This window comes from Ovis canadensis, chromosome 1 (genome assembly GCF_042477335.2).
Source record: "Ovis canadensis isolate MfBH-ARS-UI-01 breed Bighorn chromosome 1, ARS-UI_OviCan_v2, whole genome shotgun sequence".
Lineage (NCBI taxonomy): Eukaryota > Metazoa > Chordata > Mammalia > Artiodactyla > Bovidae > Ovis > Ovis canadensis.
The window spans coordinates 248,342,250-248,369,982 of NC_091245.1; the positions used below are offsets into that span (position 1 = coordinate 248,342,250).

Consider the following 27,733-nt stretch of genomic DNA (forward strand, 5'->3'; position numbering starts at 1 on the left):
GCCATTCCTAACTCTTATAAAGCTGGTCCCATTGTGTATCACGTCAAAAACATTCTACCAAAATAGTACAATTGTACAATAAGGATTGGTAGTATCTCACATGACTGAATATGAATGTAACTTTTCACTCAATAATCCTATTTCTATCAATTTACTTTGAAGATTCATCTTCAAAAATATGAAACAAAATATGCACAAGTTTATTCATTGTAGTATTATTTATAATAGCAAAATATTGAGAGCAATCTACACGCATATATGCAGAGCAGATTGATAGAATAAGCCACTATATGTCCATGCAATGGCATAATATGCAGCTATAAAAATGAAAAATATCTCTATAAATTGATATGAAGTGATTTTCAGAGTATTTTAAGTAGAAGACACATATATAGCATATAGTAATATGCTATATTTTTGTAAGAAAGTATGTGAAATAAGAATACATAACCATTTTTGTGAAAGAAACATAGGAAGGATAAATCAGAAGTGAATGAAACTGATCATCTGAAGGGGATGAGTTGAAATAAAGAAGAAACACCACCAAAGAGACAGAGATGTCTCTAAACGTACTGTTTTTATAGTTTTGATTTTTTGACCCATGTAAGTATTTCAGTGGTCATGTATGAATGTGAGAGTTGGACTGTGAAGAAGGCTGAGCACAGAATTGATGCTTTTGAACTGTGGTGTTGGAGAAGACTCTTGAGAGTCCCTTGGACTGCAAGGAGATCCAACCAGTCCATTCTGAAGGAGATCAGCCTTGGGATTTCTTTGGAGGGAATGATGCTAAAGCTGTAACTCCAGTACTTTGGCCACCTCATGCAAAGAGTTGACTCATTGGAAAAGACTCTGATGCTGGGAGGGATTGGGGGCAGGAGGAGAAGGGGATGACAGAGGATGAGGTGGCTGGATGGCATCACTGACTCGATGGACGTGAGTCTAAGTGAACTCCGAGAGTTGGTGATGGACAGGGAGGCCTGGCGTGCTGCAATTCATGGGGTCGCAAAGAGTCGGACACAACTGAGCGACTGAACTGAACTGAAATATTTCACCATACAAAAAATAAAATTAAATCATCAAATATGCAGAAAGATCCTAAAATTAAATATAAACAGAAAGAAATAAACCCATCCACATATTAAATTGGTAAGATAACTATACAGAAGGAAAAAATCTAATATAAATAATTTTTGGTGATAGTAATTGGACTATACTTCTCAATGAGACATATTCTAAAAATAACTGTGAAGAAATTTTGAAACTTTCTAACAGTATTTTTTTTTGGTATTGATGTGAATATAATAATTTTGAAATTATTTGCATGTATTACAGCAATGAGCAAAAGAGTAAATATATTGGTATTGTTGAGAACCAGGGAGGTTGAGAACTTGTTGGAGAAAATCATTGTGGAGGAATGTGATACAAAGAAAGAATGGGCAAAAGAGGAAGAATCTGTAGTATTAGATTGGAATTATAGGTGTTAATGGGCTTCCCTGGTGACTCAGATGGTAAACAATCTGCCTACAACGCAGGAGACTCGGGTTGGATCCCTGGGTTGGGAAGATGCCTTGGAGAAGAGAACTGGCTACCTACTCCAGTATTCTTGCCTGGAGAATTCCATGGTCAGAGGAGCCTGGTGGGCTACAGTCCATGGGTTTGTAAAGAATTGGACACAACTGAGCAATTAACACTTTCACTTTTCACACAATAAAGATAACAAATATTTTCATCATTAAAAAAAAAAAATTCTACCAGAAACAAAGAATGTGGTAATTGACTTTTTGAATTTGAGAAGTCAGGGCAAAGATATCTTACATTTTCTACATAATACTAAATGCTAAATAGTAGTACTAAATACTAAAGAGTAGAAAGGAACATATGTCTAAGTCTCATTTCTATCCTTTGCTGGATTTTCTTGTCTGTAATATCTGTAATATAAGATTCCTGATGGCTGCTTAACTGGTATGTGTGTGTGAGAGAGAAAGAGAGGATATAAAAAATAGAAAATGCACTAACATGGTAGCTCTACAGAGTAAGAACTCAACATATGCTCATATGTTCACTCTCTTCTTCCTTCACCCATTTTTATTTCTATTATTTTCATTCCTTCTTAAAATCTTGGGGCCAGAGAGCCATCTACCCAATGACAGATAAATGCCTTAAGAAGAACTAAAGTTTGTAATCCCATGAACTGTAGTCTTCCAGGTTCCTCTGTCCATGGAATTCTCTAGGCAAGAATACTGGAGTGGGTTGCTGTTCCCTTCTCCAGGGGATCTTCCTGACCCAGGGTTTGAACCTGGTTCTCCAGATTCTTTACCCTCTGAGCTGCCAGGAAAGGCAAGAGAGTAGGGGAGCAGAAGCCATGGACAAGACTGTGGTTCTACAGTTGTCTTTATGATGACTGTTGCAAACATTTTTGATTGGTCAAGTGTCCTGGCATAGAATTTCCCAACCTCAGTACACACTTCTGCGGTTGACAATGAACCCTCCCCTCATCCCTCCTCTTCCTCCTACCCCCATCCCATGCCCTTATCAGACTCCTCTTTCCACATAAGGACAGAAAAGTTGGATGCAACCGTTCCCTTCATCTCATACCTGTCTCCCTCTAACCCTTTCAGAGGAAAGAGGATCAAGGGCAGGCAGTCTGCAGTCTTCCTAGTTCCTTGTCCAAGAACTGGACAGGGGCTCGCTTGTCACCATGGCAAAGCTGCGTGAGCCTACTTGATCCCCTATTTTCTTTTAAGTTGCCCACAAGCCACCCACCCTCTTATTCCTTCACCCTCTTATTCTCCCCACTTTTCAATAAAACAGAAGGAGAAGCAAAATCTTGGGACTGGTGGGAAAAGTAGAACGGGCCAAAGAGGTCATCTAGTTTGTGAGGTCTTAGTACTTGGTTTAGCTACAGTAGGGCCCACAGACTTCATGGGTTTCTTGGGGTAGAACGACCCATACTGGTTGCTGAGGTAAAGGCCATAAATAGAACCACAAAGGAGACAGGACAAGCCTTTCCCCATCACCTCTGCTGTGGGCAATAGATGGCAGATGGTTCTCCAGATTGCTAAAGCAGAGGTTGCATTTCTTTGTCCGTTGGATTGTGTACTGTTCCAAAAAGAAACTACCTTTAGTAGGAAAGGGATTCCCTGGTGGTTCAGATGGTAAAGAGTCTGCCTACAATGCGAGAGGCCCAAGTTTGATCCCTGGATCAGCAAGATCCCCTGGATAAGAAAATTGCAACCCACTCCAGGATTCTTGCCTGAAAAATCCCATGAACAGAGGAGACTGGTTGGCTATAGCCCATAGGTTCACAAAGAGTCAGACATGACCGAGCAACTTCACTTTCACTTTTCTTAGTAGGAAAGGTTTTACATTCTAAGGGGAAAAAAATAAGTAGTTTGGGCATATCATATATAGGTAGGGCATTACAGGCAGTCTCCTTACTTGAATGTGTATTTCATTCAGCAAATATGCTACCTTCTTCTCAAAGTCTTTCCTGTGTCCCCAAGGGAGCTGCTTCTCTTCTGGGAATTGAATGCCCTTGATGTGCACCTCTCCTGCAACACTTAGCACTTTCTGTGGCTCAGAGGTTAAAGCGTCTGCCTGCAATGCGGAAGACCTGGGTTCTATCCCTGGGCCGGGAAGATCCCCTGGAGAAGGAAATAGCAACCCACTCCAGTATTCTTGCCTGGAGAACCCCATGGATGGAAGAGCCTGATGGGCTACAGTCCACGGGGTCGCAAAGAGTCGGACATGATTGAGCGACTTCACTTTCACTTTCACTCTGCTTTGTAGGTGACTTGTCTCTCCCTCCTGAGGATGGAAGTCATGGCTAGCTTATTTTTGCATTTCTCATAGGCTTTAGTAAAGACTTTTATGACAGGAAATATTGTATATGTACATATGTATGTATACACACATATATATATATATATAGAGAGAGAGAGAGAGCATTTACTATCATATATATATATACACATACACATGCATACATACACAGTGAGGAACAATGACAAAGAGGAGAATCATCTCTATGACACCTGTAGGAGTCGCCATGGTCCTAGAGACCCTCTAAGGTCCATATCAGTTCAGTCGCTCAGTCGTGTCTGACTCTTTGCGACCCCATGAATCGCAGCATGCCAGGCCTCCCCGTCCATCACCAACTCCCAGAGTTCACCCAGATTCATGTCCATCAAGTCCATGATGCCATCCAGCCATCTCATCCTCGGTCGTCCCCTTCTCCTGCCCCCAATCCCTCCCAGCATCAGAGTCTTTTCCAATGAGTCAACTCTTTGCATGAGGTGGCCAAAGTACTGGAGTTACAGCTTTAGCATCATTCCTTCCAAAGAAATCCCAGGACTGATCTCCTTCAGAATGGACTGGTTGGATTTCTTTGCAGTCCAAGGGACTCTCAAGAGTCTTCTCCAACACCACAGTTCAATTCGCAACTTGGTGCCACTAATCTTGAGAATGCGGAATTCTTATTTTGTAACTCTTTTTGTGTGTGTCACAGACATTTGTGAGCATCTGTGAGCATCTGTGAGATGTGAACCTCTTCACGACTTCTTCCTCATGTCTTTTATATCAACTCAATTCTCATCCCAATCTTCCTAATAGAGAAAGACCTGACTCCCCTCAAAACCGTGGATGGATGTGTTGCCTGTCTCAATTTCCTGATTTTCTAATCTCACTTTAGTTCCCGCATTCCAAATGACCCCGAGTAAAAGGGCCCTCTTCTCAGCACTCGGGTCTATGCATCATTCCTCCCTGAAGCCCTCTTCTTCTGACTCCTCTGACACTCTACCAGATTTTCACTCACGCCTCTGTTGACTGATTCTTGATATCCTCTGCTCCTCATCATCTCTACTTCATCTTCAAATGCTGGAGTTCCCAGACCTCGGTCATGGGTCCTCGTCCACTTTATGTTCTCTTCACACTTTCATCCACACCCAAGGCTGCAATAACACATACCACACAGTTCTCTCCAATTTGCTTTTAAGCAAACCTTCATGCAGTGCAACTCCGAATGCCCTACAAGCTAGAAGACCTTGGCAATCCCACCCATCCCAGTATTGATTAATTATGAATTCTCTCATAGAAATAGAACAGATTGATTGTTGCAGGAGCAGAGGGCAAGGGGGAGGTGGGAAAAGTGAATGAAGATGGTATAAGATGCAAACTTCCAGTTGTAAAATGAATAAGATCTGGGAATGTAATATATATGTCAACTATAGTTAATAACACTTTCTTGTGCATTTGAAAGTTGCTAAGAGAGTAAATCATAAAAATTCTTTGAAGTTCTCACCACCTAAAAAAACAGACTATGACTGTGAGGTGATGGATATGTTAATCAACCCTATTGTAATCATTTTGCTATATATATATCAGATCATCATATTGTACACCTTAAACTGACATAATGTTATATGTGAATTATATCTCAATAAAGCTATAAAGAAAAAGAATTTCTGATTTTTCCAGTGGGATGTTGCCCTTGAATGTGTGGCAGAAAAAAATAAACTGTGAGATTGAAACTCTCTAAAATGTGAACAAATAAATGGAGAAAGAACTTATCTAGAGGAAATGTTTTGAGTGTAGAAATAAGAAATCTAGGTGCAGATTATAATCTTTGTATTGCCTTCAGATCCTGTTGGTGCTGTGCTTTCCCACTGCCGAGTGAGGTCCATGTAATGGTCTGTTTCACGTGCCTTCACAGGCAAGGATGTGTCTCTTCTGACAGTTAACAGGCCTGGTCCATACAGCTGTCTCCAGACTAACAGCAAGTCCCCTTGCTTATCTCTAGCGATTCAAAAAACTGCCTTTTCCAGTGGATCTATTCATAGCTTGATCAAGACTGTTTTTTAAAAAGAAGATGTATTCTCAAAAAAAAAAAAAAAATTCCTGAGAGAGACTAAGATGGCACACTTGAAAATCATCCAAGCAATTGAACCTTCTGGAACTTTTTGTTTTGAAACATTTTTGCAGCATGTCTTTAGGTGTGGAGTTTTAATAGTGTGAAACAAGCTCATGGAATTTAAAATCAGTACGTGTGTCACAAACACTCAAGTATCTGGAGCTTTGTGTAGAGCATTTCCCCAAATTCTTTTTTATCCAATGCCTTCTGTTGGCATAAGTGATATGACTGCCATCCTGTTATACTCTGCTCTTTGAAGGCAGGTCATGGATTTTCACCTTTGTATCCTCCATAGCATAAGCCCTCTGCTTTTTAAAAAATAACTCTAAGTGGCTATTTGTTGAAATCAGTGTTATCAGCAATTTTGCGTATATGGAAGTTCTACTTCTGCCCTTTTCTGTGGCCTGTGACAGTCACTCAGTCATGTTTGACTCTTTATGATGCCATGGACTGTATAATCCATGGAATTCTCCAGACCTGAATACTGGAATGGGTAGCCGTTTCCTTCTCCAGGGGATCTTCCTAACCCAGGGGTTGAACCCAGGTCGCCCTCATTGCAGGCAGATTCTTTACCAGCTGAGCCACCAGGGAAGCCTTTTCTGTGACCTGGGATGTCCCACACAGACTGACCCCAGAAGGATATCTCACTTAGTTTCATCTACCATCTTCACAGCTTTGCATGCACTGGACCTAACTGGCTCCCCTCTCCCCATCTGTCCACATCTTTCCTGTATCCTGAGCCATCTGAGATGCTTTCAGTGAAGTGTTGATAGCACATGCTACTCTATGAGAATGTGGGCGGTTGCTAATGGGTTTACTTTTTAATTCTCCCAGTTAATATAGTTATAACTAGTTGGTTACCATAATGTAGCAACAATAGCAATAGTTGCCATTTATTTAAAAAGTGTCTGGCACATAACAGATACACACTAATTATTGACATTGTAATCACCAGTGACAATGTCCATTGTTATTAATAATAGCAAAATGATCATATGGAGCTTATACTGCACCGGGCCTTTGTTCTCTTGCCTATCTCAAAGAAGATATTGGAATTATAGTTATTTTGGGTCAGGGAGTTGATTTGGAGTTACAAGTCACTTAATTTCTTTTTAAAAGCATACAAACTGTGTATACAGGGGTGTGTGTGTGTGTGTGTGTGTGTGTGTGTGTGTGTGTGTACATTCACATGTGTTTCTCTTCATTTCAAAGCAATTCCAGAGCTTTGTAGAATGGCAGCTATGTGTGCAGGTTTTGGCATCTAGCTGCGCTTGTGCTTAGTCACTGAATCATGTCTGACTCTTTGCGACCCCATGGACTGGAGCCTCCACCAGGCTCCCCTATTCATGGGGATTCTCCAATCAAGAATACTGGAGGAGGTTGCCATGCTCTCCTCCAGGGCCTGGGTTCAAATCCAGCTTTGTCACAAGCTAACTTCTGTGATCTTTGGCAATTTACTTAACCTCTCTTTTTTAAGAATAGCACTTTCAGCTTTGTAGAAAGGAATAATTATAGTATCTAGCTCATAGTCTTGTGAAGATTAAATGACATAATGAGTGTCTACTGGGTCATACAATAGCACTCACCAGTGTACATTGCTTTTCTTTTTATTATTCAGTTCAGTTCAGTTCAGTTCAGTCGCTCAGTCGTGTCCGACTCTTTGCAACCCCACGAATCGCAGCACGCCAGGCCTCCCTGTCCATCACCAACTCCCGGAGTTCACTCAGACTCACGTCCATCGAGTCAGTGATGCCATCCAGCCATCTCATTCTCTGTTGTCCCCTTCTCCTCCTGCCCCCAATCCCTCCAAGCATCAGAGTCTTTTCCAATGAGTCAACTCCTCCCATTAGTGGCCAAAGTACTGGAGTTTCAGCTTTAGCATCATTCCCTCCAAAGAAATCCCAGGACTGATCTCCTTCAGAATGGACTGGTTGGATCTCTTTGCAGTCCAAGGGACTCTCAAGAGTCTTCTCCAACACCACAGTTCACAAGCATCAATTCTTCTGTGCTCAGCCTTCTTCACAGGCCAACTCTCACGTCCATACATGACCACAGGAAAAACCTATTACTGTTATTTTAAAAGAACTGGAAAATACAGAAAAGGAAAAAAGAAAATAGTCACATACAATTCCATTTTTATAACCATTGGTAACATCCCAGACTATATGCTTCAGGTCTTTTTCTGTTTATAGATATGCCTATGTTCAGTTTTTGTAAAATTAGAAATTATTATATATCACTTTATAAGGTTACTTTTCTTTGCCTAATATACACTCTTGTATCTTGTATTGAGTTTCATATTAGTTCATTATATGTGTGTTCTGTAATTTATTCATTGGACATTTAGATTGCTGTGAATTTTTCACTCATGAATACCAGTAATGTGAAATAATCTAATTACCTTTTGGGTTGTATTCAGATTAATTTCTTGGCAATTTATAGAAAATCATTTAATAAGCTATAGATATAAAACATTTAATACTTTTAAATAAGTTGGCAAATTGGCTTTTATAAAAATTTTAATTGTATTTTCAATAGTATATGACGTTTCTAGTTTCCATGTAACCTTGCCAAGCCAGTATAATATATATGCGTGCATATATCTTATCTCACCCAATCTATTGACTTCTATTGGGCAATATGGGGCAAGTTGTTTTAATTCTGAGCCTCAGATTCCTAACCTGTAAAATTAACTAATGAGAAGAGAATTCAGAAATACAGTCATAGGTTTTAAAGTTGATGTTGATTCCAGACCTTCTCTGTGCTCCATATTGGAAGTGTAGCTCAAATGAGAAAAGACTGTAGTGAAGTCGAGTTAACACCAGATGAGGCTGAGGGGATGATTGTCAGCGAGCATTTCCCTAGTGCTGTCATGACTGCTCAGAATGTCTCAGTGTTTATCAATGTTCACCAGACATGCATATTCTAATTCAGAGGGGGATGTGCATAACATATATAATTAAAATCGATTTTATTTTATTGCCATCTGCTTTGCTTTAAAATGCATGCTGCATAAGGACAGAGATCTTTGTCTTATTTATTGATGTATTTTAAACACCCAACACAGAGCCTGACGTGTAGTAAAGTTTCAGTAATAAATATCTGTTGAATAAGCAAATAAACTGAATGAAGCTACCCTATACCTTTCCAGAGGCTTCACCCTCTGGTAACCAGCAGAATGCCCTCCCCAGGATAACTGTAGATGCGCTGCCATGACTGGGACTTCTTTCCAGAAACCATTGCTATGTCCCATTACACAGTCTTTCTCAGATGTGTTGATACCGGCAGACTGGTTAAGATCTAGCCTCCCCTTCTAGAATTCACATACTTCACAGAAATATTGGGTCTTTCTACTTGAACTCATGTTGGTTGTGTTAATAGTTTGACTCAAGAGGAGTATTATTTCCAAGTTCTTAGGGACGCTTTCATTGCTGCCCCTTAGTACTATGTAGAACTGCCACTTTATGGACTAGTTGAGAGAATATTATATGATATAACATATAATAAGAAATACAGAACTGTTCATGTAAGCAATATGCTGTGGTGGTTAAAAACCCAAGACCCAGAGTTAAATTTCCTCAGTTAAAACCTGGATTCCACAATTTAATAATAGTTCTATCAACTTCAGCAAGTTACTTAATCACACAGTGTTCAGTTTTCTCATCTGTAAAATGCACCTAGTACCTACATTATAGAATCAATGTGTGGGTGAAATGAGTTAAAACAGATGAAGAAGTAGAAGTAGTAAGTGAATATTATTACTATATCTGTAATACTTGTATTAAGAATTTACTATGTGTCAAAACCCAAATTTATATTACTTCAGATAGTCTTTAAAACAACTCTGTAGACTGACCATTATTGTTATTCATAACTCATGAATAAGGATATTGAGGTTCAAAAGGTTTTAGTAATGCTCTAAAATCACATAGCTAGTGAGTGATAGAAACTGGATTTAAATGTAGATATGTATGAAATATTCTCTCATGGAGAAATTTTTAAGAGAATTAAAATATCTACATTCTCACTGACATTACAGTTTCTAATATCCAGTTTCTAGTATTTTTAGTCATGCTTACAATCCTAGAACATTTTTCAAGAAACTAGCTTTAAATGAATGTGAATATCTAAGCAACCATCTAGGGGTCTGAGGGTCTATAATTTTTAAAGACTCTCACAGTCACTTTTTGATTCAACTGTGGTCCAGTTTACGTGTCTCTGTATTTCCTTTACTAAGACTTAGAAAAATTCAGTCAATTAAATAGTTAAACATAATTTAAAAACTATAAGGTGACAAAAGATGACCAAAACAGATAATTTGCATTCCATGGTGCTGGTTTGGTAAACATATTATAATCTCACAAAAAGAACAGCTATCCTTGAAGATCAAAATGTAATGATTTCAGGATTCATTTTCAGCAGTGTGTTGAAGTTACAGGCACTCTAACCCAACAGTGATTCTGTGGGTGGAGAAGTGCCCTGACATCAGCAGTTGTAGAGACTCATCCATTGTAAAGTAACTGGTTGACCTAGTGCCTTCTCATCACAGTAACAGACTTGAAATTTGAATCCTTTTCAGATATCCTAGCAGACAAAACAATAAAACTGATAAGTAATCATTTAAAATGTCTGTGCACCTCTGTATTTGTGGTCATGATTTGCTATGCCATGTTTCATGGATAATTTTTTATACCCTGAGATACTTGTTTTCATTGAAGCACACTGTAAAACATTTTGCTATCTTTTGCCAGGGGAACGAATTGTGATATTTGGTAGGCAGTGTCCTGAGAACTAGCATGACTACAAATTAGCAGAATAGTGGTAATTTGTGCATCGTGCTTATTTAGGAAGCCCATTAGAGTGTTAACTCTGATGGCATGGGTTTACACAGAATTCAACTTGATGTTTGAAGATCCTATTTTTCTCTTCAACAGGTTAATTATGTATGGCTTTGTGAAGGCTATGGTATATGCTGACCAGCTGAAAAATGGAGACTTTCATTTCACTGACTGTTTGTTTTTTGGTTCACTGATGTCTGCTACAGATCCAGGTAATTGTCCAAATAATATGTTTTCTTCTTTCTGAGAGTCAAACGTTTAAATTGAATTTTTCTCTAAAGAGCATCACCCAAGTCAACATAATAATTCCTTATTCCTTTTCACTTGCAGTTGACGTATCTGTTAGTGATTTTAAAAAGCAGGTGAATATTCTAACAGCTCTCAAAAAATGGTTCTCAAAGCAATTTAAAGTAATGGGGAAGACTCTTTAAAATTCTCCACTGTTTGTTTCCCTAGAACATGTAGCCATCTTGACTTATGGCTCTTAATTCTTCTCTATTCAACTTGTCTTCTTTCAAAAATGCTCCATTGCTGTGGTCACCAACCTTTTTGGCACCAGGGACCAGTTTTGAAGAAGACAGTTTATCCATGTACCAGCAGATTGCTGGGTGGCGGGCGGTGAATAGTTTGGGGTTGATTCAAGCATATTACATCTATTAATGCCACCACTGATCTGTCAGGAGGTAGAGCTCAGGTCGTAATTCAAGCAATGGGTAGGGGCTGCAAATACAGATGATGCTTCATTCATTCAACCACTGCTCACCTCCTCCTGTGCAGGCCAGTGCCTAACACGCCATGGGCTGGTACTGGTCTATGGCCCAGGGCTTGGGGACCCTTGCTCTATTGAATTAAATGGTAAAAGATAATTTTGAAAATTGATTACTATATAATGTTTCAAGCATGTTAAGAATAGGGAAAATAGTAACAAGAATTGTCATATACCCTTCATATTATCAAATTATGATAATAATCAAATTTGGCCAAAGTGTTTTATCAGTATCCTCCTACATTCCTTCTCACTATGACTGAATTATATTAAAAACAAGTCTCAGACATCGTATCATTTTATTTGCAAATGTTTTGAAAAATGACAGTTGTCATTATGAAACCTAAAAATATTAACAATCTTAATATTATCAAAGTGCTATCCTCTGTTCAAAAAGGCAGAATTTTCTTTTTGTCATTATCATTATTAGTTCATGTAGTAGTTTGTACAAATTAGAACCCAATTAAAGGCTACACATTACAATTGATGGATATGGCATCTAGTATTTTTTTAATCTATATGTTACCCTTGTATCTTCTATTTTTCTTGTCACTTATTTATTGCAAAAAGAAAGACAAATTGTCTTGTGTTTGAATTAAATATTATTGCTTAAAATGTTCCCCTAGCCTCAGGATTTCTTGTAAACTGATGGTTAAATCTAGAAATTGAATCAGATCAGGGTTCATCGTTTTGGCAAGATTACTTGCTTGCTCTGAGTCTCTACAGAGTCACATCAGGAAGCACAGAGTGTTTGGTGACCCAGCTGTCAGTCTGATCCATCACACTGCTGAATTTCTGCTCCAGCAAAGACCACCAGAACACACCTGTAGTTGAATAAGACATGTTTATTACATGTTATAAGGAAGAAACTGCTCACCAGAGGAACACTGGGACCTCTCAGAGGGTGTTAGAAATGAGTTGTTATAGGATGTGGGCTAATGGTTGGTGATTTTAGGGAGAGCTTAAGGAATCGGGGTTTTGCTCGGGATTAGATGCTGTCAGAAAGCACGAATGATTGGACATTTTAGTAAATCTTCTCTAGCAGGAGGAAAGACTGAATAGAGCCTAAGCCTATAATTGGTAAAGAAACAGCATCACTCATAACAGCCAGGATAGGGATGCTGTGGTTTGGACAGTGTTCATTATTTGTGTTTAAATGTGATTACCCAATAGTCTTGTTTTTGTCTTGATTCTTTATGGTCACAGAGTGAACTTTTCTGATTTTTCTTGTGAAATTGTTTACACTCAACAAGAGAAACACAAGGCCCAGCTGATAGGAACAGGCCAGCTCCTGCATACCAGGGCCTGCTCTTCTCTTTCTTAGAACAGCCCAGCAGCACTGGCACCATGTGGCACCTTGTTTTAAATACAGCACCAGAGCTGCTGAATCAGCTTCTAAAATTTCACAGCATCCTCAAGTGGTTTATGAGTGCATGCATGCTTGCGTGCTCAGTCACTTCAGTTGTGTCCAGCTCTTTGCGACCCTGTGGACTGCTGCCTACCAGGCTCCTCTGTCCATGAATTCTCCAGGCAAGAACACTGGAGTGGGTTGCCATGCCCTCCTCCAGGGGATTTTCTCAGCCCAGGGTTTGAACCCACATCTCTTGCGTCACCTGCATTGCAGGTGGATTCTTTACCCACTGAGCCACCTGGGAAGCCCCAAGTGGTTTATAGGCACACTAAATTTTGAAATTTAGCTAGTCAAATCAAATCTCAGTCATGGGGAAGTTCTGTAATCAAATCCCAATGACCTTCAACCAGACCAATTTACCTGCCTCCTGAGAAATCCATATGCTTGTCAAGAAGTAACAGTTAGAACTGGACATGGAACAACGGACTGGTTCAAAATCAGGAAAGGAGTACATCAAGGTTGTATATTGTCACCTGACTAATTTAACCCATATGCAGAATACATCATGTGAGAGGCTCAAGCTGGAATCAAGGTTGCCAGGAGAAATATCAATAACCTCAGATAGGTAGATGATACCACCCTTATGGCAGAAAGCTAAGAGGAACTGAAGAGCCTCTTGATGACAGTGAAAGAAGAGAGTTAAAAAGTTGGCTTAAAACTCAACATTTAAAAAACTAAGGTCATGGCATCTAGTCCCATCACTTCATGGGAAATAGATGGGAAAATAATGGAAACAGTGAGAGACTTTATTTTCTTGGGCTCCAAAATCACTGCAGATGGTGACTGCAGCCATGAAATTAAAAGACGCTTGCTCTTTGGAAGAAAAGCTGTGACAAATCTAAACATCTTATTAAAAAGCAAAGATATCACTTTGCCGACAAAGACCCACATTGTCAAAGCTGTTGTTTTTCCAGTAGTCATGTACAGATGTGAGAGTTGGATCATAAAGAAGACTGAATGTCCAAGAATTGATGCTTTTGAACTGTGTTGTTGGAGAAGCCTCTTAAGAGTGCCTTGGACAGCAAGGAGATCAAACTAGTCAATCCTAAAGGAAATCAACTCTGAATATTCATTGGAAGGACTGATGCTGAACCTGAAGCTCCAATGCTTTGGCCACTAATGCAAACAGTTGACTCATTGAAAAAGACCCTGATGTTGGGAAAGATTGAAGGCAGGAGAAGAAGGGGATGACAGAGGATGAGATTGTTGGATGGCATCACTGGTTCTATGGACGCAAGTTTGAATAAGCTCTGGGAGTTGGTGATGGACAGGGAAGCCTGGTGTGCTGCAGTCCATGGGGTTGCAGAGTCAGACACCACGGAGTGAGTGAACAGCAACAAATTTTAGCTAATGACCTTAGTACCCATCAGGGGTTATGCTTGGTCTAGTATGTATTAGGGGTTACAAACTAGTGCTGTGTACCTTTTTGCATGTATTAGCCGGTACTCTCCCAAAAGAAGTTGTTTTTCAGATCAACCATTTGAGTGCCTGTGATATTATTTAAACAAAAAAATCAGGATAACTTATTGATCTTTGTATTTGCTAATTTTCAAAATAATGAATTGTTTCTCTAGCATCTTCCACATATGATCAAGGAGGTATATTTTTTCTTTTCTTACTTTTTTTTTTTGCTTTTTAAAAAATTATTTATTTTAATTGGAGGCTAATAACTTTACAATATTGTAGTGGTTTTTGCCATACTTTGACATGAATCAGCCATGGGTGTACATGTGTCCCCCATTCTGAAGCCCCCCTCCCACCTCCTTCCCCATCTCATCTCTCCCAGTGCACTGGCCCTGAGCGCCTGTCTCATGCTTTGCACCTAGACTGGCGATCTATTTCACATATGGTAATATACATGTTTCAGTGTTAAAGTATCATATCAATTATGGATTTAAACATAGCTGATATGTTCCCAGCTACTACAGTAATTACACTTTTTGATGATCAAAATATTCCATTTTTGACAACCAGGGGACTCTTCAGATTTCTTCTGCATCCTTTTGCCATAAACCGAAGTCTTTCAGAGACTCCTTATTTTGGTGCAGGACCAGACGTTCCAACCTTATCTTGTATGTTTCCTGTACCCTGACATGGAAACGAACATTTCTCTAAGAAATCTTGGTTCTTTATAAGAGGGAAATTTATTTAGAGCTTAAAATGTGGGCACTACATGTTTTCATTGCTATTGTACTGGTCATTGTTTCTTAGATATTTTTATTTGTTTTGAAGGAGAAGTAATATCACAAGTTCATATGAATATTGTTAGTTTCCATTGACATTTACTTAACTGCCTTGAATTTACTTTACATTTTTCTTCTGCTACTTTTCTTCTTTCTGTTACATTAATATAATTTCTTATGTGCTTTAAATATATTTTTTCAAGGTTACAATACCCATTATCACTAAAAATATGATTATTGAAAACTGCTTAGGTTTCATTGCAGTTCTTTTTAAACTTTACATATATGCCACTAGGATGAATAGCTAAAAATTACTGTTTTAAGAGGTCTTAAAATCATCCTCTATGTAGTTATGCCACAAGTCAAATATACAATAATGTTCATGTGCTTCACTTTGCTTTTAATTTCTGTTTTAAAATTAGATTAAATATCTACAGAATTCCAAAATGAAAACAATAGAAAAGAAGAGAAAGCTAGCTTTTATCCCTGTCCTCTCTACTCCGATTTTTCAACCATTTTGGCTGGTTTTTAGTTTACTCTTCTGCTTTAAATCTAAGCAAACAAGCATGAATACACCCAACCAGGCACACATGGTTCATCACCTTGCTGTTCTTTAATTAGCAGTATTTTGAAGAGTAATCCACAGCAACATATAAAGAGCTTTTTCATTTTCTTTTATAGCTGCAGAGCACTCTGTAGTTTATTCAACCAGTTGTCTGTTGATGGACATTTGAGGGATTTTTTTTGTCTTTTGTAATTATTAATGGTGTAACAATTAATAACTTTAATAGCTTTTCACATTTTGCCATTGTTTCTTTGGGACAGATTTCTAGAAATAGGTTAAAAAGTATTTGTAATTTTCCTGGATGCCAAATTCCTCCCCATTTTGCATTCAAACTAGCAATGTATGACATTATGTGTTCTGCACGGCCTTGCCAATGCAGAATTCTGTTACAATTTTTAATTTTTACCCACACAGTAGGTGAGGGTTTTTATTTCTCTGTGGTTTGACTTATTGCTTTTCTTATTATGAGTAAGATTGAACATTTGCTCATATGTTTAGGGTACATATGCATTTTTCTTGCCGCAAACCAAATGCTTTTAAGTTGCCCTTTTCCTGGTAGGGTTGTTGATATATTTATTTTTCATATTTCGGAAGCCTTTAATATATTGTCCATCATTTAAGTTACAAATACTTTTTTGCAGTTTTTTCTAATGTATTATTTTGCTTATGGGATGTGGGAGTAAAAAGGACTTATTAATGCCTGATGTTGACCTGTTTTCTGGAAGAAGGTGAAATGAAAGTATGTCTCAGATTTGGAACCTGAGGTATTGGTTAGAGGATCATAGCTGCAGAGTGGAGTATGAGGACAGACCACTTCGTCTCCAGGCCTGGACACGACTGGCCATGAAGTCATTGCTGGACCATTTCCGGCTACTGTCTCCCAGTGTCAGCGAAATGTAGAAGTCCTTTGGCATCCATGGAAGCAAGGCCTGCAGATAAAGTGTTTTGAACCCATCAGTGACTTCTAGTTTGTTAGGGTTGTTGGATACTTTGTTTTTCATGGTCAAGTCCCACTTTAGGTCACCTTTGAACAAATCTGCATGTTGAAAAAGCATTGTATCCATTGTTTCTTAGTTCCAGTGCTCATGGCCAAGTTGTTGCAGGCTATGGAATGACTCAGCCAGCTCCAAGCACAAGCTTTGTTCCTCCTGTGACTAGTGATCATTCCTGAGGTTATGTTTACATGACACAGGAGAAGTGATTGAAATAGAAAAAAAATATCTGGCTCAGTAAGATGGCTATTAATCTGTATCGTATCAAATAGCTGAACAGACTGACTTTTTTAAAATACAAAATTGACTCACAGCCATGAAGAGAATCTTGGAAACCAAGTCCACTTTTCAAACCTGGCACAGACCAGCTGTGCAACTTTGGGCACTACTTTACCTCTCTAGATTTTATGGGTTCCTGGAAGTGGAAGATATTCGATCTCATCTTTTCCAGTCACTTCATTTTACAGATGAAGAAACTGACTTTTCATCTGTAAAATGAAAAATTTTGACTAGAGCCTTTTGCCGCTCTAACATTTTGTGATTCTTAAGAATTTCTGTGAGTTTTTTTTTATTTTAAAACAAGTTTTTTTGTTTTTGTTTTTGTTTTTAGTAGTAGTTCAAAGTGAAGCTAAAGCCCTTTACCCAGACATTTTGGGGTTCTAACCCCAACTCAGCAAATGTTAGAGAAGATCTTGGCTCAGATGGTAAAGTGTCTGCCTACAAAGCAGAAGACCCAGGTTCAATCCCTGGGTCAGTAAGATCCCCTGGAGAAGGAAATGGCAACCCACTCTAGTACTCTTGCCTAGAAAATCCCATGGATGAAGGATCCTGGTAGGCTACAGTCCATGGGGTCGCAAAGAGTCAGACACGACTGAGACACTTCGCTTTCACTTTACTTTCATATAGCAGAGACCCACAGATGAACAGAAATACTTAAGCTCCCTTCTATTCTGGGAATTAATTGTTATATTAAAACATACTGAGCATACTCTCTGCTAAATTGGTACAATTTAAGATCTTCAACAACCTTTAAACACCTAGTTAATCTTATCCCACAATTACACATTTATTGCCTAAATTATTGTGACTCACTAATGAGAACCTATGCTTGCTCTCCAGGTCTGATTTTTCTTGGCCTTCTTTAAATTAATTCTTTCCCATTTAGCCTTAGCTAAATCTTAGCTAGGTGTTATTAACTATCCATATTTTTCTTTTATAGATACATATTTAGACTTAAATCTAATTCTTCCTCCGTGTTTCCGACTCTCTTCAGCCAATTTTTGGTTTACCTCCAGTTAGGATGATTTGGCTGTTATTTGATTGATTTAACTTCCTCCTTTCCTCTCTGATGAAGGTCTTACTAATGATGTAAAGGTCATCAGCATCCCTTAACAGAAAGAGTGGATAAATAAAGGCAGAGGCCCCAAAGAGACTGTGTATAAGAAATTGCAGGGTAGAAGAAGAGAGAAATACTTAGAGGGCTTGGTCACTGAACTAGCTCATCTTCAGTTGTGCCCCATATGTGTGTGCTCAGTTACTAGGTCATGTCTGACTCTTTGTCACCCCATGGACTGTAGTCCCCCAGGCTCCTCTGTCCATGGAATTTCCCAGGCAAGAATACTGGAGTAGGTTACTCTTTCCTCCTATAGGAGATTTTCCCCATCCAGGGATCAAAGCTGCATCTCCTGTGTCTCTTGCATTAGCTGGTGAATTCTTTAGGACTGAGCCCACCTGGAAAGCCCCAGGTTTATTTAGACAATAATAACAGGAGGATGGGAAAGGGAAGAGAGACAACTCATAACATGGCAATATTGTAGGGTAAAATTCTCAGCAGCTGGAAATAGATGCCATAGTTAATATCCTTTACTTGACAAATGGTCAAAACCTATCAGGAAACCCTCTGGCCTAATATTATCGTCCTGTCTCTTTCCTCATTGACTTGGGTTCCAGTTTGGTAAATTTAGATTATCCAAGATAATGATTTTTATTATTAAGTTTGAAAAATCCCTTTATATGGAGTGGGTGAGACAGAGAGGTCATCAGTGTATGTAAAGACACTTGGGAATCACAATGTACCTGTGTGCTATTCTTTGAACATGTCAATCTTAATTTGTATTAATGACTAGTCAATTTACAATGTTATATTAGTTTCAGATGTACAACAAAGTGATTCAATAATTTATATATTATACTCCATTTAAAGTTACTGCAAAATAGCAGTTATCTTTCCCTGTGCTGTATAATATATCCTTGCTGTTATTTTATACATATTAGTTTGTATCTCTTAATACCATACTTGTATCTCGCCCTTCCTCCCTTTTTCCTCACTGGTAAATACTAGTTTGTTCTCTATATCTGCAAGTTTTTCTCTGTTTTGTTATATACATTCACCTGTTTTATTTTTTAGACTGTACCTATAAGTGATAATATGGGCTTACCCAGTGGCTCAGACAGTAAAGAATCTGCCTGCAATGCAGGAGACCTGGGTTTGATCCCTGGGTTGCGACAATCCTCTGGAGAGGGGCATGGCAACCCACTCCAGTAATATGACCTGGAGAATCCCCATGGACAGAGGAGCCTGACTGGCTATAGTCCATGGGATCCAAAAGAGTCAGACATGACTGAGCGACTAATCACATAATGGATAACATAGTGTATCTGTCTTTCTCTGACTAATTTCTCTAAGCAGGATACCCTGTAGGTCCATCCACATTGCTGTAAGTGGCAGAAAATTTCTGATGGCCAAGTAATAATCTGTTGTATATATAAACCACATCTTCTTTAACCATTTGTCCATAGCTGGATACTTAGGTTGTTTCCATAACTTGGCTATTGTGAATAACTGTGTTATAGATATTGAGATACATGTATCTTTTGGAATTAGTGTTTTCATTTTCCTTGGATATTTACCCAGCAGTGGGATTGCTGGATCATATATAGTTCTACTTTCAGTTTTGGAATAATCTTCTATACTGTTTTCCATAGTGGCTGCAACAATTTACAATTCCACCAGCAGGATACTAGCGTTCCCGTTTCACATCCTTGCCAACAGTTGTTATTTGCAGAGTTTTTGATGATAGCCATTTTGGCAGGTGTGGGATGATATCTCATTGTAATTTTGATTTGCATTTCTCTGGTGATTAGCAATGTTGAGCATTTTTTTCTTGTACCTATTGGCCATCTGTATATCTTCTTGGAAAAAATGTCTATTTGGGTCTTCTGCTCATTTTTTAATCAGGTTGTTTGCTTTTTGATATTGAGTTATAGGAACTATTTATTTATTTTAGATATTAACCCCTTATTGGCCATATCATTTGCAAATATTTCTCCCATTCAGTAGATGGTTTTCTTTTTGTCAGCGTTTACTGTTGAAAGCTGTTAAGTTTAATTAGGTCCCACTTGTTTATTTTTGCTTTTATTTGTTTGGCCTTAGAAAACAATCCAAGAAAATGTTGCTAAGATTTATGTCAAAGAGTGTTCTACCTATATTCTTTTCTAGAATTTTCATGGTTTGCATCCTTATATTTAAATCTTTAATTCACTTTGAGTCTGTTTTTGTATATGGTCTGAGGAAATGTTCTAATCTCATTGCCTTCCTTGTAACTGTCCAGTTTTTTTCCAGCACCACTTACTGAAGACACTATCTTTGACCAATTATATACTTTTTCCTCCTTTGAATTGAAGTCTCCGACTCAATTCCGAAGTGTCCGACTCTCTTCGAACCCATGGACTGTAGCCTATAGGGCTCTTCTGTCCATTGGATTTTCCAGGCAACAGTACTGGAGTGGGTTGCCATTTCCTCCTCCAGGGAATCTTCCCAATCCAGGGATCGAACCTGGGTCTCCTGCATTGCAGGCAGACACTTTACCATCTGAGCCACCAGGGTGCCTCCTTGATCATAAATTGATTGGCTCTAAATGTATGGGTTTATTTCTGAACTCTCTATTCTTTTCCATTGATCTATGAGTCTGTTTATGTGCCGGTACTATGCTATTTTGATTACTATAGTTTTTTGTAGTCTGAAGTCAGAGAGTGTGATACCTCTAGTTTTGTTCTTTTTTCTCAAGATTGCTTTGACAATTCTGGATCTTTGTGGTTCCATATGAAATTTACAGTTATTTGTTCTAGTAAAAATATCATGGGTTTATTAATAGGGATTGCATTAAATCACTGCTTCAGATAGTATGGCTATTTTAACAATATTACTTCTTCTAATCAAAGAGTATGAAATACCTTTCCATTTACTTGTATCATTTTCAAATTCTTTCACCAGTGTTTTATAGTTTACAGGGTATAGATATTTTACCACCTGATTTAGTTTATTCCTAGATATTTTATTCTTTTTGATGTGATTTTAAACAGTATTATTTTCTTGCCCTCTCTTTTTCGATAATTCATTATTGATATATAGAAAAGTAACACATTTCTGCATATTAATCTTGTAACTCTACTAAATTCATATATTAGTTCTAATAATTTGGAGGCTTTAGGATTTTCTGATAGAGTAAGATTTCTCATGATAGAGTAACATGTCATCTGCAAATAGTGACGATTACACTCTTTCCTTTCCAATCTGGATGACTTTAATTATTTTTCTCATCTGGTTACTACGGCTAGGACTTTCAATACTGGGTTAAATAGAAGTGGTGAGAGTGGACATCCTGTCTTTTTCCTGATGTTGAAGGAAACACTTTAAGCTTTTCACCTTTGAGTATGATGGTATCTGGGACACGCCAGAGGCACAGTCTGGCTGCTGCCTCTGGGCATCTGCATTTGTTGTCTCTTTCTCCTCAATTTCTTCAGGTCTTTGCTCAAATATCACCTCAATGAGATCTTCTCTAAACATCCTATCAAAAATCACACCCTTCATTCCCCCCAACACAGCTGACCCCAGATCATTGTGTTTCCCCATGTTTTCCTTGACTTATATTCTTATACAGCACTAATCACTATTGATCCACTATTTATTTTATTTCCTTATTTTGTGTCCCCTTTGAAAGAGAAGCTTTTTTTCTATTTTTTTCTGTTATTTTCACTCTTCTATTTCTAGTATTTAGAATAGTAGGTTTCCAATAAATGTTCATTAAATTGATGACTTAATAAATTTGTGGAAGAAACTGCTAAAGTGTGGAGCTTGAAAGGGTATCTCTTCTCAAATATGAAATGTGAAGCAGTTGAATATCCCAGCTCACTGTTGGAGATAAGGAGTCTCATGGCCCCAGGAGGGACAGTGACTCAAAATGAAGGTCAAATTCCTAGCACATAGCTGAACTTCAAGTACAAGCTGCATGGAAATATTAATTTTTGTCCTTAAAAAAAAAAGAGAGAGAGAGAGAGATTCAACTAAAACAAAAATATGTGTCTTTATTCTTGTTCAACCATACAGCCAGTATTTATTTCCCCTTTTTCATTGTTGGTCAGTGGTTTAACACTTTCCAGAAAGCACCAAGCCATAGGTTGTCGACTTGCAGAAGCAGTTATGATAGTGTGGATTTTTTTTTTTTTTCAGTCAGAAGAGGTCCAAAATAGGAGCTTCCTTCAGGAAAAGGAAGAACTCAGCATAATACCTTAAATATTAATCACCCAGAAGATGCCAGAAACTCATCCTGGTATTTACAGGACTAACATTTCTTCCAAGGTCTGCAGGAAGCCATTTGTTCAGGCACACGTGGACTGTGCATTATTTCACTTCATCAATTTTCCTGTTTCCTATTTGGACTAAAATGTCTTCATTTTATATGATGCTGATGCAGCTGCATTGAGATTCAGATACAGCTGTGCTGTTCTGAATTCCACAAGTGTTAGTCCAGTATTTAAAACTAGAAAAGAATTCTTACTTTGTAGAGTAGTCCTATTTTGTCTTAATAAAGTTAATCCAGGTTGTCCTGATTTAGGTAACCTCAGATAGGGCCTACTCGAGTGTTCCTGTGTCTAACAGGGTGGCCAGAAGCCACACGGGGCTACTTGAAATGACACTGGTCAAAACTGACAGGCTGTATATATAAAATACACCCTAGATTTCAAAAACGTAATGTGAAAAAAGTAAAATATGTCACTGATAATTTTTATAGTGATTATATTTTGAAATTATAACATTAATTGAATATTGAGTTAAATAACATATAGTGGTTGCTCAGTGGTGACCGACTCTTTGCAACCCCAAGGACCGCAGCACGCCAGGCTTCCCTGTCCATCATCAACTCCCAGAGGTTGTTCAAACTCATGTCTGTAGAGTCGGTAATTCCATCCAACCATCTCATCCTCTGTTGTCCCCTTCTCCTCCTGCCTTCTATCTTTCCCAGAAAAAGGGTCTTTTCCAGTGAGTCAGTTCTTCTCATCAGGTGGCCAAAGTATTGGAGTTTCAGCTTTAGCATCAGTCCTTCCAATGAATATTCAGGACTGATTTCCTTTAGAATGGACTGGTTGATCTCCTCAGAAGCATCAATTCTTTGGTGCTCAGCTTTCTTAATAGTCCAACTCTCACATCCATACATGGCCACTGGAAGAACCATACCTCTGACTATATGGACCTTTGTTGACAAAGTAATGTCTCTGCTTTTTAATATGCTGTCTAGGTTGGTCATAGCTTTTCTTCCGAGGAAAGTGGAAAGAAAGAAAGTGAAATCGCTCAGTCGTGTCTGACTCTTTGTGATCCCATGGACTATAGCCTACCAGGCTCCTCAGTCCATGGTATTTTCAAGGCAAGAGTATTGCAGTGGGTTGCCATTTCCTTCTCCAGGGGATATTCCCAACCCAAGGACTGAACCCGGGTCTCCCACATTGCAGGCAGATGTTTTACCATCTGAGCCACCAGGGGGGCCCTCTCTTCCAAGGAACAAGCATCTTTTAATTTCATGGTTGCAGACACCATCTGCAGTGATTTTGGAGCCCCACAAAATAAAGTCTGTCACTGTTTCCACTGTTTCCCCATCTATTTGCAATGAAGTGATGGGACCAGATGCCATGATCTTCATTTTCTGAATGTTGAGTTTTAAGCCAGCTTTTTCACTCTCCTCTTTAACTTTCATCAAGAGGCTCTTTAGTTCCTCTTCACTTTCTGCCATAAGGGTAGTGTTATCTGCATATCTGAGGTTACTGATATTTCTCCCAGCACTCTTGATTCTAGGTTGTGCTATTAGAATTAATTTTGCCCATTTCTTTTTACTTTTTTAAGGTGGTCATTATATAATTCTGAATTACACATGTGGCTTACATTATATTTTTATCAAACAGCACTGCTATAGAGCAATATAGATAGGGAACTGTTTTAAGACTAAAGTATGATTTTTCCCAGGTTTGTTGAGATATTATTGACATATAGCATATGTACATTTAAAGTACACAGGATGATGATTTGATATTCATATGTATCATGAAATGATTACCACAATATGTTTAGTTAACACCTCTATCCCCTCACATAATTACCTTATGTGTATGTGTGGGGGGGAGGGTATCATTCAAGATCTACTTTCTTAACAGTACTCAAGATTATAATATAGTATTGTTAACTATATTCACTGTGTTGTATCTTAGACTCCCAGAACTTATTCATCTTATCATTGAATATTTATACCTCATCTCCCCTTTTCCAGACCCTGGCGACCACCATTCTACTCTCTGTTTCTATGAGTTCAGCTTTTTTCCATTTCACACAAAATGTGTTCCTTAATAGAAATTCCACAATTTAAAATTGAGCAGAAAAATTAAGCACATGTAAACACACTGCACAAATTATGACTTTTGGTGAAATACAGGCACTTTATTTTTACAAGATTGAACTAACATGTCTGAAATTTTCTTTGTAAAGTCTCTTTTCTTGGTCTTATTTTTCTTCTCCAACATTTAATAACCCATAAACTAGTTCACATCCATGTTTCAGAAGCAAAGCAAAAAGAAATACAAGTAAATATCTGTCTGATTCTAAATATCACACAACAACCTCTGACTTGAGAGAAGCAGATTAAATAAATTCCTGTCCAAATGTCTCAATTGTGTTCCTTTCCCTTAGTAGGACATAAATAATCAGTTCTCAAAGTCTGACAATCTGAGTTGCTTTTTTAATGCCCATTACTGTTTTGCTTTATGTAGCTTGTCAGAAACTCAGGAAAATTGACATTTATTTTGTTAGCTCTGTTTCAAAGTAATTTGATGCATTTAATGTCCCTAAATTGGTGGGACTCAATATCAGGAATAAATATTTATCCCAAAGTAATAAAGAGGCTACCTGTGTAGCCAATTGGTAAAATACAGTTGTTATTCTTTTTATTAAATTTAAAAATCAGGTTGATGTATATTATTAGTTCAGTACTCCAATTAAGGTCAAAATAAACATAGTGCTTAATAGAATCCATTGGTTTTTCTTTTTTTGTTTTGTTTTGCCCATGCCATGTGGCTTGTGGGATCATAGTTTCCCTAACCAAGGATGAATCCTGGGCCGCCTGCAGTAGAAGCACAGAATCCTAACTACTGGACTATCAGGGAGTACCTGAGAATCCATTTCTTTATTGACTTTCCTAGTGGCTCGGATCGGAGAAGGCAATGGCACCCCACTCCAGTACTCTTGCCTGGAAAATCCCATGGATGGAGGAGCCTGGTAGGCTGCAGTCCACAGGGTCGCTAAGAGTCAGGCACAACTGAGCGACTTCACTTTCACTTTTCACTTTCATGCACTGGAGAAGGAAATGGCAACCCACTCCAGTGTTCTTGCCTGGAGAATCCCAGGGATGGGGGAGCCTGGTGGGCTGCCGTCTATGGGGTTGCACAGAGTCGGACACGACTGAAGAGACTTAGCAGCAGCAGTGGCTCGGATGGCAAAGAGTCTACCTGCAATACAGGAAACTCAGGTTTAATCCCTGGGCCAGGAAGATCCCCTGGAGAAGGGAATGGCAACCCGCTCCAGTATTCTTGCTAGAGAATTCCATGGACAGAGAATCTGACAGGCCAGCATCCATAGGGTCATATAGAGTCAGACAATACTGAGTGACTTTCACTTTCATTTCTTTTTAAATAATATTTAATGACTAGAACTAAGAAAGCATCTACAGATGTGTCAAAGTACAGAAGGTCTAGTGAGTTTTGCACAGTGTACAATAAATATTTATTGAATAAATGTGATGGTCATTGAATATTGGTTAGAAACACTGTCCATGGCATGTTTAAATCCCCATTCTGCCTGACCCATTTGAGCCCCAGTTAATGATAATAATAAGACTTATTTTAAAGGTTCTTTATAAGAATTAAATGAGATGACAATTTTAAAACCGTTGTCATTTTTATGCCATTCTAAGCTAAGGCTGCTATTTTACCATCAGCAAGCAAAACATGCATATTTTTGCTTATGTACCTAGTAATAGTAATGGATTTCCATAAATCTACATACTTATTTAGTTACTTCCCTTGACTGACTCATTTGTTCATGAGTTGGGAATGTACTATATATAATATGGCTATTTTGCCTTGGATCAAACACAAATATGGGCACAATAAAAGATAAAAATGGTATGGACCTAACAGAAGTAGAAGACATTAAGAACAGGTGGCAAGAATACCCAGAAGAACTATGCAAAAAAGATCTTCATGATCCAGATAATCACGATGATGTGATCACTGGACTAGAGCCAGACATCCTGGAATATGAAGTCAAGTGGACCTTAGCAAGCATCATTATGAACAAAGCTAGTGGAGTTGATGGAATTCCAGTTGAGCTATTTCAAATCCTAAAAGATGATAATGTGCAAGTGCTGCACTCAAAATGCCAGCAAATTTGGACAACTCAGCAGTGGCCACAGGACTAGAAAAGGCCAGTTTTCATTCCAAATCCAAAGAAAGGCAATGCCAAAGAATGCTCAAACTACCACATAGCATTCATCTCACATGCTAGCAAAGTAATGTTCAAAATTCTCCAAATGAGGCTTCAACAGTATGTGAACTATGAACTTCCAGATGTTCAAGTAGGATTTAGAAAAGGCAGAGGAACTAGAGATCAAATTGCCAACATCCGTTGGATCATCAAGAAAGCAAGAGAATTTCAGAAAAACATCTACTCTGCTTTATTGACTACACCAAAGCCTTTGATTGTGTGCATCACAACAAACTGGAAAATTCTCAGAGAGATGGGAATAACAGACCACCTGACCTGCCTCCTGAGAAATCTGTAGGCAGGTCAACAAGCAACAGTTAGAACTGGAAATGGAACAACAGACTGGTTCCAAATAGGGAGAGGAGTTCGTCAGGGATGTATATTGTCACCCTGCTTATTTAACTTATGTGCAGAGTACATCATGTGAAATGCCAGGCTGGATGAACCACAAGCTGGAATCAAGATTGCTAGGAGAAATATCAATAACCTCAGATATGCAAATGACACTACCCTTATAGCAGAAAGCAAAGAAGAACTAAAGAGCCTCTTAATGAAAGTGAAAGAGGAGAGTGAAAAAGCTGTCTTAAAACTCAACATTTAGAAAACAAAGATCATATCATCTGGTCCCATCACTTCATGGCAAATAGTTGGGAGAACAATGGAAACAGTGAGAGACTTTATTTTCTTGGGCTCCAAAATCACTGCAGATGGTGATTGTAACCATGAAATTAAAAGATTCTTGTTCCTTGGAAGAAAAGCTATGACCAAACTAGACAGCATATTAAAAATCAGACATTACTTTGCTGACAAAGGTCCATATAGTCAAAGCTATGGTTTTTCCAGTAGTCATGTATGGATCTGAGAACTGGACTATAAAGAAAGCTAAGCACTGAAGAATTGATGCTTTTGAACTGTGGTGCTGGAGAAGACTCTTGAGAGTCTCTTGGACTGCAAGGAGATCCAACCAGTCCATCTTAAAGGAAATCAGTCCTGAATATTCATTGGAAGGACTGATGCTGAGGCTGAGACTCTAATATTTTGGCCACCTGATGCAAAGAGCTGACTCATTGGAACTTGCTCAAACTCATGTCAATCAAAATGGTGATGCCATCCAACCATCTCATCCTCCGTTATCCCCTTCTCCTCCTGCCTTCTATCTTTCCCAGCATCAGGGTCTTTCTTCAATCAGAGCTTCACATTTGACTTCT

The 27,733-nt window shown here is 38.5% G+C and overlaps 1 protein-coding gene across 4 annotated transcripts in view; it reads left to right on the forward strand.

Moving 5' to 3' along the window:
* The window catches only part of SLC9A9 (solute carrier family 9 member A9), a 651,239-nt gene that overhangs the window by 165,745 nt on the left and 457,761 nt on the right, over positions 1 to 27,733 (forward strand). For all 4 annotated transcript variants that reach the window (XR_011251201.1, XM_069563205.1, XM_069563219.1 and 1 more), the window contains exon 5: positions 10,843 to 10,958. Coding sequence is in view for 3 of the 4 variants with exons in the window: in XM_069563205.1 (XP_069419306.1) it covers positions 10,843 to 10,958 (116 nt within the window). In the remaining variant the exon portion in view is untranslated. The remainder of the gene's footprint in view (positions 1 to 10,842; positions 10,959 to 27,733) is intronic.